Raw genomic sequence first — 20,963 nt, 5'->3', positions numbered from 1 at the left:
TATGGAATTTGGGTGAAAGCTCAAATTGCAGAGGAGTTTAGCAGAGTGCATAAACATCATTATATAGCAGTAATTACTGAAGTAGCCCAGAGTGTATGTAAATGCACTTCAAAATTATGTTTCTAGTAAGAATATTGTTTTATGGAGTTCAGTGTGTGAAGACGCTGAATTCATGCACCTAGAATTTAAAAATAACCAGTCATAAAAACTGAGCCTAGATGTGGAAAAGATACAGTTTTAACTCAGTCAGTATTTTGGCAGCGTTGGCCTGGAAATTATTTCCATTGGCTACTTGCCGTTGCAGATATTGAAACTTCAGGTAGCTGCGCAAACATCCTGGCACGTCTGGTGCCTGCTCCTATGCAGAACTCCATAATGAGTAGAACCACGGGTCCACAGCTATTCAAATTTAGCCCTCAGTAAACTGGGATCTGTAGTATTGCCCGTATCTAAAACCTGTGCACTCAAGTCTGCTGAGTTTTACAAAAGCGTATTTCACTTCCCCCGTGGTCTTTGTTGCTCCAAATCCAGATGTCAACGAGTGCATACAGAACCCTCTGCTCTGCGCTTTCCGCTGCGTGAACACTTTTGGATCCTATGAATGCAAGTGCCCCGCGGGGTACGTTCTGCGAGAGGACCGGAGAATGTGCAGAGGTAAAGCTCCTACCAGACTCTCAGTTATGAGATAATGATTTCAAGTTCCTGCAGGGTAGGGCTCTGACTCACTGCACTATTGGGCCAGAGTTTTAATCCCAGGAAGTAACTGAGTCAGAAAGAATTTGGGATGAAATTCTATGGTTTGCATTATGCAGTTGATTGTATTAGCCCTGTCCTGCCCGTAAACTTATACATCTGCATTAAGTGAGGTCATATCAGATGATACGGTTTTGTCTTGCCCTGAAAACGGGCATTTGGGAGAAATCAATTTGCTCTAGGCTAGTATATCTTATGCTTAGTTTAGCACAATAAAAGTTTGTGTAGAGTTTGATTATGATTGAAATTCCAAAGTCAGAATTTACGATTGTGAATTTCCAGGATCGTCTCTCTCTATAATGAAGTCTAAACCTTGTGTTTTAGATCAGAATGAGTGTGAAGAAGGAATTCACGATTGCGACTCAAAACAGATGGAGTGCAAAAACCTAATTGGCACCTATATGTGTATCTGTGGACCAGGTTATCAGCGCAGACCAGATGGGGAAGGCTGTATAGGTAAGTGACACTGAAGTGTTGAAGCTCTTGAAATGCACAGTCCCTCACCAGAGCTGAAAATGTTGGATTTAACAGTGTTAAGGAACTCGGAGGGAGAATTACACGACTACCTGTGTAATGGATCTGCCGGTGCTATACACACTTTGCTCTGCTGCTCAGGTGTGCACACGTGGGCAGCAAGTAGAAAATCTGGATGTGGCTGTCTTTACAAGCAGTTTGTACTGCTGCTGCTGAATTACTCTGAGTGAAGAACAGAGAGAATTGGGACCATTGCTGTAAGCTTGTTTATATCTGTTAGCACGAATGAGAGTAGATCTGAATTATTTTAAAACTGGATGGCATTCAGAAGTGCAGCTATAACTATGAAAAACTTTGAAAACCAATATATTGCAGAGAAAACGTAGTAACAAAACATACAATATTGTGAGCTTAGATGGTCATCTTTCCTCTGAAAATTGAATAAATTAGACTTCTTATTGGAAAAAAAACATAATTACGCATGTTTAACCAGGCAGAATGCATAGCTTAAGAACGCCATGCAAACTTCTCTAACCTGCATTAATCCACTTAAGGGACTTGATTTTTGTCATGTCATTTCAAAAACACAGATGAGAATGAATGTCAGACCAAACCTGGACTCTGTGAGAACGGCCGTTGTGTAAACACAGTGGGAAGTTACAGATGTGAATGCAACGAAGGTTTCACTGTCAGTGACACCCAGAATGAGTGCCTTGGTAAGTCACACGTTAACACCCTAATGGACTGTCATTTTGATAGCAGAAACCGTGGTTGAACTTAAACTTAGAAATGTATAGTGAGTAAATGTGCTCTTGAATTTACATGCCTTCGGGAAGGGACCTTTGTAAGTAGGTGCCCTCCTGCAAGTTCATTCTTCTCATGCTGACTGTATGCCTGCTTCACTCGGTCTGCTTGGCTTGGCTTGCTGTGAAAGCTGGCTGCTCGGTGCTTTCAGTCAGCTGGGAATTACTCTGCCTTTTCTTTGGTCCTGATTTTCAGGCAGTACTTTTTCTCTGGGTTCAAACAGAAACATATAAACATAATGTAACTTGCCTTCCACCTTTTGCTAAATTTCCCGTCTTCTTTGTTTCCCTTAGATGTCATGCTCTCTTTCTTACTGCTGGTAGTCTTTCACTCTCAGTTCCACGGTCCCAGGGTGAAGTATGCCCTTTCTTTTATATTTCTGACTAAATTCCTAATATCTCATGACCTTCTGGAGGTCGTCGCCATTAGGATTCTCTGTGATGCATAATTTGTCTTCCAGACAACAGGGAGGGCTACTGCTTCACTGAAGTCTTACAAAGTATGTGTCAAATTGGATCAAGCAACAGGAACTCTGTCACCAAGTCTGAATGCTGCTGCGATGGTGGCCGAGGCTGGGGGCAAAACTGCGAGGTCTGCCCCTTCCCAGGCACCGTGGCCTTCAAGAAGCTTTGTCCTCATGGCCGAGGATACATGTCTAATGGAGCAGGTACTGACTTTTCTATTTAAGGCCCCCTTACATAATGTCAAATTCAGTGATAAATTATAAACTCTTTCTTTTTGCATCTTTGAACACTGTGAGGTCCTAAATATTTTGGGTATCAGTTGAAATTGTCTGAGAGTTTTCATGTTGAGAGAGTACCCCCCTTTGGGAGGAGGGTGCGTAGCCAAAGGCATCCGTCCCAACTTGGCAGACACTTATTTTGCATGCTGCTTGACTGACATGCACTCGAATGGGGATTTGCACTCTCACATTTGAGTGTGTTGTAGTGACAGATTAAGAGCTATTTGTGTACATGAAAGCAAAGTGATTTTTGATTTATGGAGGCTAGTATATGATCAGCTCCGGTTGTTTGCTTCCACTTAAGGCGTGTTCATTGCATTTGAAAGTTAGATTAATGCTCCATTCCGTATTTTTACGCTTAATATTTCTGCTTAATCTGTGCAACATTTCATTATTTTAAGTAATTTTTTTATTTTATGTAGGGTATGGGGTATTTTTCATGTCAGGTCACAAGAATCTGTTGAAGCTGTATAAAATCAGTTCTTTTTCCGTTGTGAACTGACCCTCATTTTATTGCAGATATTGATGAGTGCAAGGTTATTCATGATGTCTGCCGTAATGGGGAGTGCATCAATGAGAGGGGATCTTATCGTTGTCATTGCAACCTTGGCTATACTACAGATATAACTGGCACTCTTTGCATAGGTAGGTTTTTCATTGTGGTGTATGTATATAAAGTTTATTACTAAGAGATGACTCGAAGAAGGAAATACGAAGAGCTTAAAAAATGAGAAAAGAAAATGTCATTCGAATGCTTTGGGGATTTTGATTTCCTTCTGATATCTCCTGAGCATTTTGAAAAACATTATCATGCATCTTGGTTATCAGCACTGAAGTATCTGGTTTTGCTTCTTCTAGATCTGAATGAATGTAATGAGTCCCCCAAACCTTGCAATTTCATCTGCAAAAACACAGAGGGGAGCTTCCAGTGTTCATGTCCGAAAGGGTACATCCTGCAAGAAGATGGGAGAAGCTGCAAAGGTAAAAATCAAGCAAAGAACTTACTGCAGAAACTCTGTGTTTCACAGGGAAATACGAATCCAAGGACATTTAATGGTGTAAATCTGTCTCCTTGATTCATGTGAGTACCTCCACTAAGGACAATGGAAGCGGCCTGCACAGGATAGAGCTGTTGTTTCAGTTAGTTCTTCGATAATCTGGATGAACAGTAGATCCATAGGAATTTTTGCAGGCTAATGGCAGCTGGTCTTAAAAGACTTCGTAACCAATAGTATATATTACTGGTTTTATTTTGGTGAGCATATTGGTTTATACGATATTTTTGAGTGATAAATGTATCTCAATGGATGCAAAGATGAGCATGGCTTGCAGTGCATTGTCCAGCGTCAACGGAGTTTTAACCTACCACCTCTGCAGCATGCTGAATAAGGAACAGCAGTGCAGGAGAGATTTTGAAATGTTCATTATAATTTCATTTATGTATGTATCTCGGTAGCAAAGATCTGACTGAAACCGCACGAGTTAGAGCAGCAATTTTAAACTTGGCATGGGAAATGGCAGTATGCTTTGTCATTAGCATTTACGTATTTCCTTTGGAGTAATAGCATGCTTCAGTGCAATACTGTTTTGCATTCTGCCATGGCTTTTCACGAAGATGGTGACTTCCCATTTATTGACTGCAGGGAGAGCAGACATTTATTATCTGACAGCATCTTTCTGACAGATGAGAGTGCTGTCTGTAAACCAGCGTTAGCTCCAAAGCCCCATTCATTGCATGTGGGGCTTCATGTGAGAGGAGCCGGAAGCCAGTGTGGAAAGCAAGATGTAGATTCAAAAGACTTTATTTGATATGTTATTTATTTGCAATCATTTTTCTTTAAGTCCAGCTGAACTGTCAGATCCTCCACAGAGAACATAAGTGAAAGATGTTTTCTTGGGTTTTTTAGATCTTGATGAATGTGCAACAAAGCAGCACAACTGCCAGTTCCTTTGCGTCAACACTATTGGGGGTTTCACTTGTAAATGTCCTCCTGGATTCACTCAGCACCATACAGCCTGCATTGGTAGGTAACGTGGAAATGTACACGCAGATTTGGGGTTTATTACTGACTCTTATTCCAGAAGCAAAGTAGCAAGGAGTGAAATGGGCTTCCTGAGAAACCAAATGGAAACCTAGGCCAGGTTCTGATCCCAGTCCCACCAAAGCAGAAGATGCAAGAGGTCCTCCCTCCTACTTTCCCTTGTTTTCATAATCTATGTCTTTGAATTTTGCACTTGCAAGAATCAGACAGTAAAAACACCAACTTGTAATTCTTGCTTACCCATTGTGCAAAAAAATAATTATACTTCTGTTCCTGTAGCTTATTGCTGGACCCAGATTAGAGATCATGTCAAGGCTTCTTGAAACAATGAGAATGAAATGTATGTGTCTGCAGTTGTCCTTTAAACACATACCCATTATGTCTGTGGAAATATTAAACACAACTACTTCCTGCAAAACACTCCTCCTACTCTGCAAGTTGGATCCTGCTTGTGGTAGTATGATGATCCCAGGGTATCGATGTGAATTTGGGGGTGTTTGGAGATTAGAACATCAGATTCCATATTCTTGGTGAAGAAAAGGAGCGTTTCCCTTCCCATAGTTGCTGTTAGTGTTTTCAAATGAAAAAGAAGGTAATGTAAGCTCTCCTTCTGTAGTGCAATGTAAAAATGGAGGGCAGTACGACAGCTGCATTACTGGTGTTTCCTTACCTCTTGTCACAAACTGTTCATTGGTAGCATTGCTAAATGATCATCTTCACAACATGGCATAAAAAGTAACCCTCAGGATTTGGTTTCCTTTAGATAATAATGAGTGTGCTACTGAAATCAACTTATGTGGGGCGAAGGGCATTTGCCAGAATACACCAGGAAGTTTTGTTTGTGAGTGTCAACGTGGCTTCTCACTCGATCAAACTGGACTTAGCTGTGAAGGTAAGTACAACACACAGTGCATTTAACTTGGCCTTCCCTTGCTTTCCTTCATCTTCTCTCAGCCATACTGTCATCCAAGGAGGGCCCTATGGAGTAAGCACCAAAACTGATGGAGTAAGCATGTGTAGATTGAAGGGGGGAGTAGGGGGTGGAAATTTAGCAACAAGGCAGTATTTATCTCCATGAGCCTGAATAGATAGATATATTGCAGGATGCTAAAAAGCTGGACAGATATTTTCTGGGGAGACTTCAATTTAGCCTGGAATGTTTTAGTTTAAGCATTGTAAATTCAGGGAACTTCTGTTGAATCCTGCATGGATTTCTGAGGGACTCACCCAAGGACAGGAAGTCTTGCATCTCCAAAGTGACCTGCTAAAGAGAGAGTTCAAGGGCTGCAGACTTTATTCCTCTGGGTCCCTACAGCCTGTAGAGCCTTCTCCTGGGGTAGAGTTTAATTTGCTTTCAAAAGAGATATCCTGGGATTCCTGGGTTGGATGCTTGGGTAAACACAAGGGACTGTCTGCTGTGGAGCTGGAAGCCTTAGGAAAGCCTTGGGGGTCCCATGTACAAATGGCTTTCTGCTGTCTGCTCCATAGCAGAATGCAAAAACTCTGAAAATTGTGGCTGAATTTGAGCTTTCAGTGGTTTTCAGCCCTAAGTTATTTGCTGTGGAGCCAGAAATCCAAACCTGAAAGGCCCAAAGTGGTCTCCCAGCACTGGTCACGTTTTTGAAAGATCCTGAAATATACTTCTGCGTATATTATATATGAATATATGTGGTTATTTTTAATGTACTTTTCAAATATAGCGTAATTTGAGCTTCTCTCCCAAAACTCAGACTGTTTCTCACCTTTTCAGATGTTGATGAATGTGATGGAAACCACCGGTGTCAGCATGGCTGCCAAAATATAATTGGAGGATACAGGTGTAGCTGCCCACAAGGATATCTCCAGCATTATCAATGGAACCAATGTGTTGGCAAGTCACTTTCTTAAATTCGTACATTAAAATGCATGTTACCTTTGTTAGCAGCAAACAGTGAAGGGCAATGGTGCAGTGTGCCGTATTTTCCTTTTCTGATTATAATTTAGTAAGTTCGGCAGAGTTGCATTGCAAATGTGTGCTCCTGTGAAAGGCAGAGTGTATATGAGTCACCCAGTAGCCAATGTCCTGGTTCTACAAGTGTTAAGCACAAAATGATCCTTGAGGGTGTTGGAAGCTGTATTGACTTTGAGAGAACTTGTGTTACTGGTATATTTTGTGCTCTGAAGTCTTACTCAGCCATTCAGCAGTCTGCTCAGACACAGGTCCTGTCTGAGAGCTGATGGTGGGTTAAACCTGGCAGACTCAGAACCACAAGTTTGGATTGTTAAATTGTAAAATTAAACTGCTGGACCAAAGCATCTAAAATTCTATTAAAATCCTACTTGATCTGTGCTTTTATCATTCTAACAACACCTACAGGAAGGCTGCTGTGTTCAAGCTTCTTCTCTGTACAGAATTTCAAGATGCTTCCTTGCAGCTTTGGGATACAGTTTACAACAAGTGTTTGCAGGACAATTGTGGTTCGAAATAACAAATACTAGTGCTCTTGATTTAGGTTAAGAAGTAAATACACTGGTGAATTAAAATGCTTATTTCTTCCCTGTCTAAACTTTGGTTCTGTCCAAGTCTCTGGGGGCTGCATGTGGGGCTGGCTATGACTTGAGCAGACAGAATTGGGTCCTCTGCAGAAGTCATGGGAAAAGTCTCTGCATGTTTCAGCAGTGTAGCATGTAACATATTCAAACACGAGAAACATGAATCATTTTTCCTCTAGTGACAATTATGTGCGGTTTTAGTCACATTTAATGGGCTTTTTACAAGTTAGTTTTGTGTGGATACCCAAAGACCTCTTTGAGAACAAAGGGCTTCATAACTCTTTGTTTGGCTTTCTTTGCTTTCAGAAACATAAAAATGCCTTTGCTTGTTATCACTGTGGTGCTCTAGGGAGGTCTCTGCTTTTAATTATGCTTACCAAGCCCCCTGACATTTTATGCAGTCCTTGCTGTCACATTTGCTTGCTTGTGCCCCAGTCCTCTATGCCTGTAACATACAGCAGAACAAGGAAGGAACACAAACATATAGTGTTTTTGAGTATTAATTAAACTAGAAGACCTTAACGTTAAATTAGCATTTAATCTGCAGGAGGGTGGGGAAAAAAAAAACCCCAAACCAGCACTGCCAGGTCTGGCTGCTGGAGGAAATCGTGGAATCTGAAGAAGTGCAGCTTTCAGTTTTGCAAAACATCTTGTCTGTTTCCAAGTCTTCCTGGGTGGTAGCATTTAACGAAGTGTATTTCCAAACCAGGTGTACACTGTTATTCCAGCTTTTGAACTCACTGACTACTGTTTAAATTTTATACAGGGAATATCAGTTTCAAAATGCACAAGTGCTGGCATTTCCCCCACTGAACGAAAGGCTTCAGCCTTGGCACCACAAATACTGATGGCCAGAAACTTCACCAGGGAAAATGACACTGAGGGCCACAACTGGGGAAAGAGTCAGCTGGCACTTCCACCTTCTTGAACATGGGGCAGTCCAGGCAGAAACCCAAAACTGCAGGGAAGGAGGCTTGGTTTCCTCCTCATGGCATCTCTCCTTCCCGCTGAAGCTGAGCACAGCAGAGCTGCACGTTGGAGAGCACAGACTGTAGCAGAGCAAGGCTGGTGCCTGACAGCACAGCTTGCGCAGAGTCCAAGCTTCCCGTAACTGGTTTTTTCCACTTTTCTTGATATTTTTTCTTCCAACGATCACCCAAAATATGGGAACTAACCTCACGAGTGTCCACACTCTTGCTGCTGTGGAGCAAGGCGAAGCGAGCCTATCTCTTCTTGGTGCGGTAACTTTCTGTGGCCCAAACATGCATTTACGACGTTGGCATAAATGCTGTGTTGGGTATGACAGATATTGAAACATCGCTCTAAGTTAATGACAAAACAGGCTTCGGTGACAGATAATTCAGCCCCGGCTTTTAATGCCTTGTGGTCTCCACATGTTCACATTGTAATGTCTGTAACTGTATATGCTTAAGATACTTATCTAGATCTCCTGGGCATACCACAGGGGAAGAATCCATGTAATAGGTTTTTCCGTGACAATTCCTTCATATTCCTTGGCAATCCCAACTCAGCAAACAGTTTGTGTCTTTTTTAGCTTATTTAATGAAGTGTTCAGGGACTTTTGATGTTGCTGCAACACATATTTAGATAATCACTGAAGAATGCTTTGGTTCCTCCCATGTCTTGTGCTGTGTGTGACTGCATCTCCTGCCCAGGCAATTCTGTAGCGCACCATGCCGTGAATCAGGCTGCAAGAAGCAAAGGCGTTGCTTTTAAACAAATAGCAAACAGACACGTTGTTTAGAAAAAGGCAGTAGTGCGCTGAATTAGTACTTACTCTTCTGTAACCTGGATGCTTAAGTCAGAGATGCTGCTCTGTGCTTTACATTTTACCCATACAGTGTTCAGGTGGCATTTCTTACACATGTGCACACACACGCAATGAACGTACACAGTTGCTTTATCACAGAAGATGGGGAACAATAGCATTCAGAACGTTTCAAAGCAATTTGCCACATCGGACAAAAAAATTCAGACCAGCTACATTAAAAAAAACTAGCCATTTACAGTAAACAAGCCTGAACTGACCTCGAATTCCTACAGTGCCGCACTTGGGAAGTTTGGAGAAGGGCTGGCGCAGAATGTGACCATCTTTTGTATCTACAGCTGCTTTTATTTTTACTTTACTGCTTATTCCTGTACCTTACCTGTATCTCATATTTAAATGTGAGTGTGTAGGGGGGGATTTTCAGTGCCTGGAAAAGGTGTCAGATCTTGATTTCTTACTCTTTTTTTCCTTTAATGTTGAATAGCATTATGAACATGGGATTGCTGGACCAGAATGTTGGCTGTACAAAGTTTTATTCTTCTCAGATGTTTCTGGAACAAAAAAACAGTTGCCTCCTCTGCTTCTCCGCTCTCCAGAGCATGAGCTGACGTGGCATGAAACATCTTCTGTAGAGTAGCCCAAATGTTGCTCTGTTGTATGGTTGTAGTCATCTCCTAGCAACCGCTGCCCTAGCCAAGGGTGAGGCCAAGCCCTGTTCTCCGTTTCTGTCCGTCTGATGTGGCAGCATGTCCAGCAACAGCCAAGCATGACATTTCTCAAGGGGTAGGTTGGAGTACACCTGAGAGTAAAGGTTAACGTGGTATGTTCTGCTTCTTTTCCAGATGAAAATGAATGTCTCAGTGCACACATTTGTGGAGGAGCATCTTGCCACAATACTTTGGGAAGCTATAAATGTATGTGCCCTACCGGATTTCAGTATGAACAGTTTAGTGGAGGTTGCCAAGATATCAATGAATGCGGTTCTGCACAAGCCCCATGCAGTTATGGTTGTTCAAATACTGAAGGTGGCTATGTCTGTGGATGTCCACCTGGTTACTTCAGAATAGGACAAGGGTAAGGGATTCTTATTTTAACCTACAGGCGTAAAGGGGACACAATCTGCTCATTTCTCTGTAGCGTGGAGCAGCAGAACCGGGGGATTGTCACCAACGAAAGAGAGATAGGGATGCACCTGCTGATTTTGGAGATGAGGGAAGGGGAAGGTAACCAAGGGAAGGGAACAGCACAAGTGGTGTTAATGCTTAATGAGACTTGGTCAGGGCTACCAGGATCAATCATCTCTTTTAAGCTACTGCTTTCACCTCTCTCCTGCACACCCCAGCAGCTAGCCAAGTTCTATGAGCTTGCCACTTGGGACCTCGCACCCCTCACTGTGATTTGTGGTGTATTACTTGTGTCCTTAAGAAATAAATAAATAATAACAACCCCGGCCAGCTCCAAAAACAAATATTATACACGTGTCTTCACCCACTGGTTGGAAAAACAATTCTGTATGCTCTTACGTTCTTGTATGTTCCCTATTCCTCTGTGTTCCAAATTAATCATTTTTTGAATAAATGTCTGCTTTATCAAGAAAACCAATTTTCACTTGCCCCAGTGGGAGTGTGGGGGCTGTGCATCATGTAGGATCAAGTAACTCAAATGGAAAGCAGAAAGATTGTGGCTTAAATTTTAGAAGTGACTAAAAGCTTTGGGTTACGTTATGAAAGACCTCACTTTTCAGATTTTTCAGCAGTTTCTGAAAATTGGCCTCTTTTAATGTGTTCCAGGTTGGATAACAGAAATTACTAACAACTTCTCAGAGCTTAAGCCTGTGTTTTTAAAACTATTAAGTATTGGCAGGTCTCTCTTAGGCAAAGCCTTATGGAGCCAGGTTCTCGAAATCAGAGGTAGCTGCATTGTGAGTCAGGGAGAATTTTGCCTGTTGACTTCAGCGGAATTTTTTTCTAGGAAATGAGGGCAACATAATTGCTTTATTATTTGTATTCACAGTCCCCCAAATTGAGCTTTTGATAAGATCTATGTCTCACTGGAATTAATTTTGAATTTCTTCCTTCCTCAGACACTGTGTTTCTGGAGTGGGGCTAGGCAAAGGTCAAGGACAAGAGCTTTCACTCAGTGGAGAAGTAGACGACAACTCCCTCTCTCCAGAAGCTTGTTATGAATGTAAAATCAATGGCTATCCCAAGAGAGGAAGAAAACGCAGAAGCACTAATGAAACTGCAAACGAAGCAGAGGTAATTGACCCTTTGGGGGGGAAAGGGTTTCTGGTTGTCTTGTGAAAGCCAGACGCAGAAGGAGGTGTGCCAAGAGACAATCCCACTGGAGAAATGCACACCCCAAAGAAAGTAGAGCAAAGAGCTGGTTTGGGATGTCAGGTAGTCTGCGGGGGGGGGAGCTTTCTGCAGTTCTTCACCGTCATTAGGCAAAGATCATCCTCTGAAGCCCCTGCATACCTAATATCTATGTTGCATCAAACACTAAAATAAATGCCTATCCAGCTGTTTAGAGAGTAGTCTTCTCACCAGCAAAGCTGCCTCTTGGTGTCAGAGGACAGCGGGCATGTAAAAGGCTTGTGTGGCCTTGTGGCCAGAAAGGCAGGACATGTTGGTCAGGGTGGATGTGGACCCTGCCAAGCAGCACCGTGTTGTGGGGGAGGGAGGGCTGGAGCCCTCTCCAAAGCAAACACAGAGCTCTGGACACAAACACCTCACCTGGAGGGAGTCCAGGGCTGCAGCCCTTCCTGGGGCTTATCCAGCCCATTGCAGCCAGTCACCCAGGTTGCCGTCCTGGGGCGAGGCAGCCAGCGAGGCCATGCACAGTGCTCGCCACTGGCCCAGGCAGCAGAACAGGAGGCAGAGCTTCGTTTGTCATTGCTAGGAAGTCACTGGGGACAGAGGCAGGCTTCCATTTGCCTCCGAGTGGGGTAACTGTGTCAGTGTAAGGCTTATCGTCCATTGCAATGCTCACAGAACTCCACTTCTTCCTAGCTGTTGTCATTGATTTATTTTTATTAATCAAATAAAAACCAATAACCAAATAATAAGTGGTTTCAGCACTTATATTTACATGAAAACTGGTCTGCTGTGTGACAAGTTTTGTCTTTATGCAAAGGACAGGCATTCCTTTTCACTCATCCTTGGGGGTTGTATTTTCCTGTAGTTCTTAGCAAACATTTCTCAAAAAAGCATTGAAGTGAATCCTTCCCCACACTCCCCCTGCTGGGGTGTGTTCTGAATTGATTACAACAATGAGACACCATGGGATGGAGCTGGTTGTAATTCTGTTTGGTCTTCAGCTGGGTTTCCAGCACCACACCTCCCAGTAAGAGTGCAGAAGTCATGGTAGGAGCATGATCATGTAATGTGTAATGTTACTGTAGTCCCTCTTGCGCCAAATTCAATCTTTTTCCACTACCTGGGGAGTCCCACATTGGCTTATTTCAGCTTCTTGTAACGTAAAGTCAGAATTGACCAGTCTGGTCATCCAGTCCAATGTCCAGCACAGGTCACTAGAATTAAACTTATTGTTCACACTAATTACATACAGACTTCAGCAAATTGTAAACAGCTTGTAGAGGTGTCACAGTCATTTGACTTCTTGCTGCTTCATCCAGTCAAAGATGACAGTGATGTTACAGGTGAAGGGATCTGCCCTGACCTGGCCAGAGAAGCAGCAGGTCATGGCAAGTCTCTAGACTGTGCAGGTGTTTGTCATTCAGCTGAAAGTACGTGTCTGGGTTTGCAAACGTGTGTGTTGCAGTCTACATATAACCAAGAGACACTAAATACTCTTGTAAAATGTTGCCACGCCATCACTGTCCTGAGCTAAATGTCACCTGTGCTCTCTGGTCGTGTATGTGACGAAGAGCTTGCTTTTCCACGCAGAACTACAGGGGATTCGGGAGCCTGTTAGCAGTTCCCGCTGGGTGCTCAGTGCGTGGTGCTCTGCTAATATGGGAAGACAAGAGAGTGCTTTTACCCAGAAGAGTGTGGATGTTTGATTTTGGGCAGAGTGGGTTCGTAAACTGTGTTTCTTCAGTGTGTTTCTCTGTGATCAGTGCTGGATTTGTTTCAGAGGTGACATAGAGCTTCCCTTGCTTTCCAAATGAAACCATTACAGCCCATGTGCTGTCTGAAATGTTATCGTTCTGCTGCTGCAACGTGACTCGTGCACAGGGGACTGGGGGGAGCCCAGTTACCGTCACTCGGAGGTGAGGGGCGATGCTGCTTTTCCAGCACCCTGCTGCACCCGCGGGCCGCCCCGGCTCCACACCTAAACAAAGCGAACTGTGAAAAGCAAAAGACTCCCACCTAAATGACATGCCTCCTCCACAGGCCGTGTTCTCTTCTGCGCATCGTTGTTCACATTAGCTTGTGGTTCCCCTGGTAGGGAGGAGGCGTATTCCTCTGCTGCTCTCTTTGTAGGGGACTGGTTGTGGACTCCAAGCGCGGAGCTGCTTTGTTTGTCAGGCAGCGGGACCCACAGGCAGAAACTTTCAGTGCATGTCTCAGGCTCCCGTTACCCACGCAGGGACAGTGACAAAGACTGTACTTTATCCTGACAAGTCCTAGACCCATAACAGTGGATCTGACAGATGATATTAGAGAATGTCCTTTTAAAAATTATTTAATTAATAATGAGTGAGCTGTGTAAGAAATACATGCACATAAGCGCATGTGAAACGCTCTCTGACAAAGCCAACTAACATCACTTGTTCTTGTGCAGGATCAGCAAGAGCTGGAGCCGCCGATCAGTCTCGCCAGCTGGGATATTGAGAAAGCAGCAGTCTTCTCCATCAACATCTCGGATCTCAGTAACAAAGATCGCATCCTGGAACTGCTTCCTGCCCTCACAACACTGACAAACCATAACCGATATTTAATTGACTCCGGAAACGAAGACGGTTTCTTTAGAATCAATAAGAAAGACGGGATAAGTTACCTTCATTTCACAAAGAAGAAGCCAGTGCCCGGAAACTATTCATTACAAATCAGTAGTATTCCACTCTATAAAAAGAAGGAACTTAACCAGCTTGAAGAGAAACATGACAAAGACTACCTCAGTGGTGAGCTGGGAGATAACCTGAAAATGAAAATTCAGATATTGCTTCATTAATTCATCAACCAAAGACCAAATAATTAAACCAAAGATAGATAGGTAGGACTGAATATTCCTCCCAATCAGATTCTCCATATCATAGGTACAGTCTTACGTGAGTACATTTGTATGAACGAGCACTATTATATTATTACATAAACAAGGTACAGGATGAATACCCTAGCTCAAAACAACCACTTCCTCAGGCTTTTCAGAGTAGCTGAGCTACCTTGATATGTTGAATCTTGAAAACTGGGACTTTTCTCATTGGAAGTTGGCCACTGATGCTGAGACACGTCATCATTTCAGCAGAGGTACAAGAATGTGCTTTCAACTGATGGACAGCTCTATTTTTGTAATTCTTAAACTTCGCTTCTCCAACTACAACTTACTAGGTCAGCCATTTATGATATCCGTTTGGTGCTAGTAAATTTTCAACCTAGATTTATAAATGCACTGTAATATTTACACAACTTAGAAGCCAAAATTGCCATTATTCAGTCTAAATACTTCAATCAACCAAAGTTAGCTCAGTAGTTTATCTCAGTTATGCCTATAATACATTACATGTAAATTAAGTGTGTGTATACTGTAATCATGCTATTTTTATCAATGAAGCATTTGTAAACTAGATTAATAATACCCTTAATGTGAGGGTTTGTAATGGTGCTTATAAGACCAACTACTTGTTAACTGTATACACAAACCTGATGATAAAGTTTCTGTGACTTGCCAAAATGCACTGAGGTCAGTAGGGACCATTAAACATTCTCAAAAGTCAGATGACAATCAGTGCCATCCTACACCATGACATTATGTAACGTGTCAAGAGTACCCATAGTCATTCATATCCAGAAGGGTTCAATGTCATAAATGTCACAATAAAACAGTTCTTTTTTTAGTTTATTTTGTGGCCTTGTGTTCTTGCTAAAAGTGTGATAAACTGCATTCTTATGTTCCAGGCATTGTCGGTAGGGTTGGTTGTCTATCTGTGTGCGCAGGTGATTTCTCCTTGAAGGTGTGCTGCTGCCATTTGTTCATTCTTCGTGCAAAGGAAGGACAGAAGAAATACAGAATCCTTCACAAATCCTAACAGCAGTGGACCTCTCTCAGATTATTGCGTGGCTCCAGAAAGCATGTTAGGACACTTCCAATGACTTGACCTGAATAACCCTGTCAATAAGTAACTTTGATAGCTAAAACATGCAGAAATGGATGTTAAATCTTATACAGAAAACACATTTAATTAATTTGAAAAGTTTTGTTTGCTAAAAGTGCCTTAAGACATTCCATTCTTTTACCCCCACTTCAACAGCTATTGTCAAATAATCTAAGACTGATAACAAAGGGATAATCTGATACCAAAAGCCATCACGAGTTGTAGCTGGGTTTTAATATCAAATGAAATATTCAATGACGCGGGTGTTCTTGTATACGCAAGTGCCGTGGTGTATCTTTTAGCAGCAGCAGAACGTCGTACTGAGGCGTGATGCTACAAAATCTGGAAGGAAAAATAAAGCAAGCCGTGTCGCTGAAACTGCTGATTGGACAACACTGTAGTTGATAGAAGGAACATATATTGAGCTGTAATGGCTTCGGAAGGGAAATGTACTGTAATAATTCACCCCAAATTGTATTATGTTCTGTAATTAGATTTCAGCTGTCTTTGACTTCTTCTGCATGACAAATATAGCTATATAAAAAGGAGCTTGTGCACAGGGCTACTTTGATACTCTTAATAGACCATGTCTGGATTTTATTTATTAGTGTGCCAAAATGTTGAACGGTGTATTTTTTCCACGTGTTGCATAACTATGGCAAAATATAGTTGGAGCTTTACAGTTGTAAATGGCACTCTAATTTCTGCAGGTTGGGAGTCATTTTTAATGAGAGTGGCAGTGTGCAAGATTGTACGGTTTATAGTTAAATGTGAGGTTTGAGTATTTTCTCTCCAGCCCTTAAACGCCGAGAGGAACTGAGAAGAACGGTTTCAGAAAGACCTGTCAAGACTGTCCCGTAGCGTTGGTTTAGCATGTGAGCTGCTGCGTAACACCTTGTCGTGCCGAAAGTTGCTTGATTGTTTTCCAGCAGCCCCAGTGTTGCCTGCACAGTTCTGCAAATCACCTTTGTTAATGCTGCAGAAACAAGAGATCTTGACAGCATCTCTTTCAGTGGTGTAAAAACGAAAAGCCCAGTCTTGCTGTACAGATCTGCACATAAAAATCCATTTTCTTGTGCAATTATTCATGTGTCTCTCTGCAGCAGTGCCCTTTAACTGGTATGTCATTTTTGCGTGTCAGTTTTAGTTGCTGTGTGTCTACAATTATTTACATTCTAAGGAAACTGCAGAAATTCAAACGAGTCTCAGTGAAGCATCGGGGGTTGCATAATACTGTTGCGCAAGAACTGCAATTAAAAAGTGGTTTGTAACCTACAGTGCAATTTAAAATAATTTCCTGTATTCAATTTGATGGTGGGACCCGGGAATGACTCTAAGCACTAGACAGACTGAAGTAGAGGTCCCTCTGAATATGTATCCTTCTGCAATTAAAGGATATTTTCCAAATTTCAAAAGGAAATGTTGAAATCTTTAATTATTTGAAATAACAGTGCGGCTTCCCTCCATTGCGAGTGTGCATACAACTCAACATAGATGCATGCATGGATAATAAATATAATTTTGGTTCACAGAGTTTAACAAAGATGGCTTGTTACTGTGCATTCGAATCATTCTCTTGTTGTGTGTTGTAACAGTATCTTGTAAACTTGACAGCTGACGTGTATTTTGGCAGAACATGACTGTTTCCACCGTCTCCCGTTTAAGCTGACTTTCAAAGGACCTGAAGTGTTTGCTTTCTTACGGCAGGTCCCAAAGGGTCACACTCAGGTTTTCTCTACGATAAACATTCTACGCTGCGATTCGAGTTCAGCTTTGTGCTTTGGAAGAGCTGATCTGGTCAAGGCTTCTCAGCACGGACAGGCCTGAGCTCTTTGGAGGACGAGACGCCGTGACTGTGGCCGAGCAGCTGCCTGCGCCTCCCTGGGACCGCGCTCGGGCACCGCCGGGCTCTGCCGGCAGCGCCACGATGGGTAAGTGTGGGACAAGGCAGCTGCATCCAACCCGCTGCTCTAGGCCACGCTGGGGGTGTCGCCGGCGTGGCAAAAGCCACCTCACCGCTTTTAAAAATTGACATTTGCTGTGAAGGAATTTTTAGGATTTCCGCTTTAAACCCATGCTGTACTCGAACCATTAAAGCCTCATAGTACTCTTGCCGATCTGATGGCTGCGGCCAAAATGAGCAATGTGAACAGCTTGTGTTGAGCTGCAGCACTGCTACTTTCTGAGGGGGCACCAGGCGAGGCGGAGACAGCTTCTCTTCTTCCAATTTCACTGCTCTTACAAGAAAACCCTGTATTTTCAGTTATAGAGGGGAAGCCCGAGTTCAGCAGCCGACAAGGCCAGGGCTGCCTGTGGAGCTGCAGGAGCCGTGTACCCCTCTCGGTGCGTCCAGCTGTCCCATGCCAGGTGGGACAGGAGCTAACGGGACACACCAGCTTCCCAAAGCAGAGATGTCTGGGCCCAGGATCTTGCCTACTTCACCCTCTCCCTGGAGCAAGTCTTTAAGCTTTTCTGCTTTGGTTGGCTTCATGCTCGCAGGAGTGGCCAGTAGCTAAGGCCAAGATATGATGTACAGCAGGTTAATCCAGTAAATCCAGGTTGGCAGTGGACTATCGGAGTCTTTGCCCAGAGTAAGCCCTCCCAGTCTTGGCAGAATAACACTCGGCTAAAACTCTTGTGTTCAGAAAATCCCAGAGCTTTTAGTTGTTGCGTGTGGCTTGAGCGTGTTGGATGCCTGCAGAAACCCCTGCGGCCCCTGTGCGAGCTCCTGCGGTTACGTGTCTGCGCAGAGGGGCTCTGCGGGCAAACCGCGGGTCCGGGGCGTCACATTAACCTGCGGGATCATGCTGGTTCTGGACACTGCGAAAACTGAAGGCAGGGTGAGCAGGCAGCTGTAATTTGGGGAAAAATATGCCATTGTTTACACTAATGAACATGCAAACGATGGCAGAGGTTGTAGTAGTAGCAAGAGGGAAAGAAAACGGGAGGGAGGAGAATGCTGCAGTCGTTCAGTTGCCCAAAACGCCCTGACGCACGTGGCTTCTGCTTCACTCTCTGGTCCTGCACCAGCCCTGGTGCCTTGTGCCCCTCCTGGGCTGTCACTCGCAGGTCCCCATGCAGGTGCCGCAGCAGCCGTCCCCGCGGAGAGGACGCGCCATTGCTGCTTTCAGAGCAGGCAGAGGCGCTGCTGGTGCCGGGAAGCTGGAGCTGGTCAGCAGCAGGATTCCGTGGTGCTGCCGCATTCAGTGCGCGCTTTGCTGAGGTCCTTGGTGCCCCCGGCGAGACTTTGAAGGTCAACGCCTGGTCCCTCTGGAGTGGGCTGCTTTGGTTCGCCTGAAAATGAGACCATCTTCCTGTGCACCAAAAACCTTGAAGATGCTGACGACGTCAGTGCTGACAAATTCCAACTATCTACTTCTGTTGCCCTTAAAACTTGCCAAATATTTCACACCCTCGTAACAAATGCTTTTGAGGAATATCACACCCACGCCAACTCCTCAGTTATGAGCTTCCCATTGAGTTCAGCAGAGGAACCTTGAGGCCAGAGAGGTCACCAAAGTGTTTGCTTTTGTATTTCAGGCCTTTCTTTTTATTTCTAACATACCCCCGTGCGGCGCAGCGATGGCAGGAAGCAGCCGTGGTGGACGGGGCTGCCCGGCCAGCGGGAGCATGCTGGCAAAGCTGGGCTGCAGCCCCACGTTGGTGCCGGCCCGTGCAGTGTGTGCCGTTGCTGCTTGTTGGCGTACAGCTGAGTCCTCAACCTGCCCAGACACACTCGTACATGTGTGTAGAAATGTGTGTGGTTTTTTTCTGAGGAGTCTAGACAGATAACTATATCTCAGTGCTTCCAGGCTAAACTCATGCTGTGCTTAACCTTTGCTGAGTACCCAGGAAGGGCTTTTTCTCCTCTCTCTTGGGCTGGACCCTCTTGGGCCCAGCGCTCGCCCCAGCTCAGCTCTCACATCTGCAGGTTTGTTTGTTTATGAGCTTCTCTATGGCTCCCAGGGCTGCAGGATGCAAGTGCCTTGCAGGCCCACGTGTTCAGCCTCGCTACACCCTTGTGAGGTCGGGATGTGTTTGTCATCCTTGTTTTACAGGGCAGGAACCAAGAACCAGATGTCTTGGTTTGAGGGAGCCCATAGGCAATGGCCGTTCTGCCAGCAGCAGCCCCGAAGTACTGAGGTGTCCCCGGAGAGAAGGACAAGGAGCCCCTGGGCTCACCAGCTGTGATGGCCCTGGCAGGCGTAAAGCTGGAAGAACTGCCCCTCTGCACTAAAACGTGGCCCAGAGGGAGCCTGGTGGAGCCCCAGCCGCTGCCCACGCTCTTGGGAAAGCCGGGGGCATGGCCCGGTACTCCAGCGCATCCCCCGGGGCGGCCGTCCCCATAGGTACCCCACACAGGATGCTGCCACTGCAGATGCAGCAGCGCCAGTTTAAAAAAAAATAATTAAAATGACAGCGCCCGGTAGTTTTCTGCTGGAAAAAAAGATTTTGGGTAAGTATCCAGGTCAGCGGGCTGCATGGAGATAATCAAAAGTGACACTGCTGGTGAGCAGGACCTGGGATCTGTCAGCTTCCCCTCCTCGTCTCAGGCTGCTGGATGAACCGGCCAGGAAAACAGGGCTACCGCTTAGTTTTCTTTGGAGGTTGATTCTTTATTCCTATCATTCCTATGTGAGGTGCTTCAGGGTGATTTTATTTTTTCTCTGTGACAGCCCAGGAGAAATTATATTTGTTTAAGCAGCCCGTGCGGGACTGAGTTTGACCGTAGCTGCGGTGCAGTACGTTATTCAGCCGGGGAGCTCCGACAGGTAGGAAAGCTGTCTGGACTTTTTCACTTTGCAATGATGTTGTGTGTATGCTCGCAGCTCTATATAAATGTGTTGTTATTATAATCATAATAAATACTAGAGCCGTGAGAAATGTCTCTAACCAAACCCAAACCAGGTGAAACTCCCCTGGTTTTGGGTTTCATTACAAACTCCAGGCTCAGGCCAGGTTTGTCGAGGTTCATGAACCTCTCTCTGGAGCTGGGCTCAGTTTCAAGCAATCCTGGGCCAAGTTTCAGGCAAATCTGGGCCAAGTTTTGAGTAAATTTGGAACAAATTTTAGGTGAATAAGAGATGATTTATGATTTTAGGTTGGAACCATACAAACCATGGACTCTTAGCCTGGTTTCAACCTGTAACCAGGAAAACCTTGGCGCTTTGGCTGAGTTTCACTTTGATTTTGAATTTTGACCGTAAAAACGAAACAACCAGAGCAAAGAGGTGAGTCTCAGGAACAAACCACACAGAAACTGGTTTGCCGGGTAGGAGCCCAAAGCCCTGCACTGCCCCGAGAACGCGCCTGTGACACCGCACTAGCAATGGAGCGTGCTCCCCCCACCACAGGTGGCACCATGCACCTCCAGCCGGCAGTCTGGCATGGCTTGTGCTGCCCCACTAAATCCTCCACATAATTAAGCCTTCCCCAAACTCTTGATCTGAAGTTGCATGTGCAATTTCCAAGCCTGGATTGCATGGACTTCAGGTTTGGCTTATGCAGCAAGGATCCAGTCCGTACTCTGTGTTTGCATTTTGAGGA

General features: G+C 44.3%; 1 protein-coding gene across 3 annotated transcripts in view; it reads left to right on the top strand.

Annotated features, from left to right (window-relative positions):
* The window catches only part of FBN1 (fibrillin 1), a 154,515-nt gene extending 139,352 nt beyond the window's left edge, over window positions 1–15,163 (top strand). The window contains exons 54-65 of one of the 3 annotated variants that reach the window (XM_063345778.1): window positions 532–654; window positions 1,078–1,209; window positions 1,818–1,943; window positions 2,492–2,698; window positions 3,293–3,418; window positions 3,632–3,754; window positions 4,681–4,797; window positions 5,579–5,707; window positions 6,566–6,685; window positions 9,979–10,210; window positions 11,220–11,394; window positions 13,886–15,163. In XM_063345778.1, coding sequence (XP_063201848.1) covers window positions 532–654; window positions 1,078–1,209; window positions 1,818–1,943; window positions 2,492–2,698; window positions 3,293–3,418; window positions 3,632–3,754; window positions 4,681–4,797; window positions 5,579–5,707; window positions 6,566–6,685; window positions 9,979–10,210; window positions 11,220–11,394; window positions 13,886–14,275 — 2,000 coding nt within the window. In that variant the 3' untranslated portion in view covers window positions 14,276–15,163. Of the gene's footprint in view, window positions 1–531; window positions 655–1,077; window positions 1,210–1,817; window positions 1,944–2,324; window positions 2,389–2,491; window positions 2,699–3,292; window positions 3,419–3,631; window positions 3,755–4,680; window positions 4,798–5,578; window positions 5,708–6,565; window positions 6,686–9,978; window positions 10,211–11,219; window positions 11,395–13,885 lie in introns of those variants that run through there. The other 2 variants (XM_063345779.1, XM_063345780.1) reach the window with 2 other exon arrangements.
* Window positions 15,164–20,963: the final 5,800 nt, after the last annotated feature.

The sequence above is a fragment of the Chroicocephalus ridibundus genome, chromosome 9, assembly GCF_963924245.1.
Source record: "Chroicocephalus ridibundus chromosome 9, bChrRid1.1, whole genome shotgun sequence".
Lineage (NCBI taxonomy): Eukaryota > Metazoa > Chordata > Aves > Charadriiformes > Laridae > Chroicocephalus > Chroicocephalus ridibundus.
This window is presented reverse-complemented; position numbering and strand designations above follow the sequence as displayed.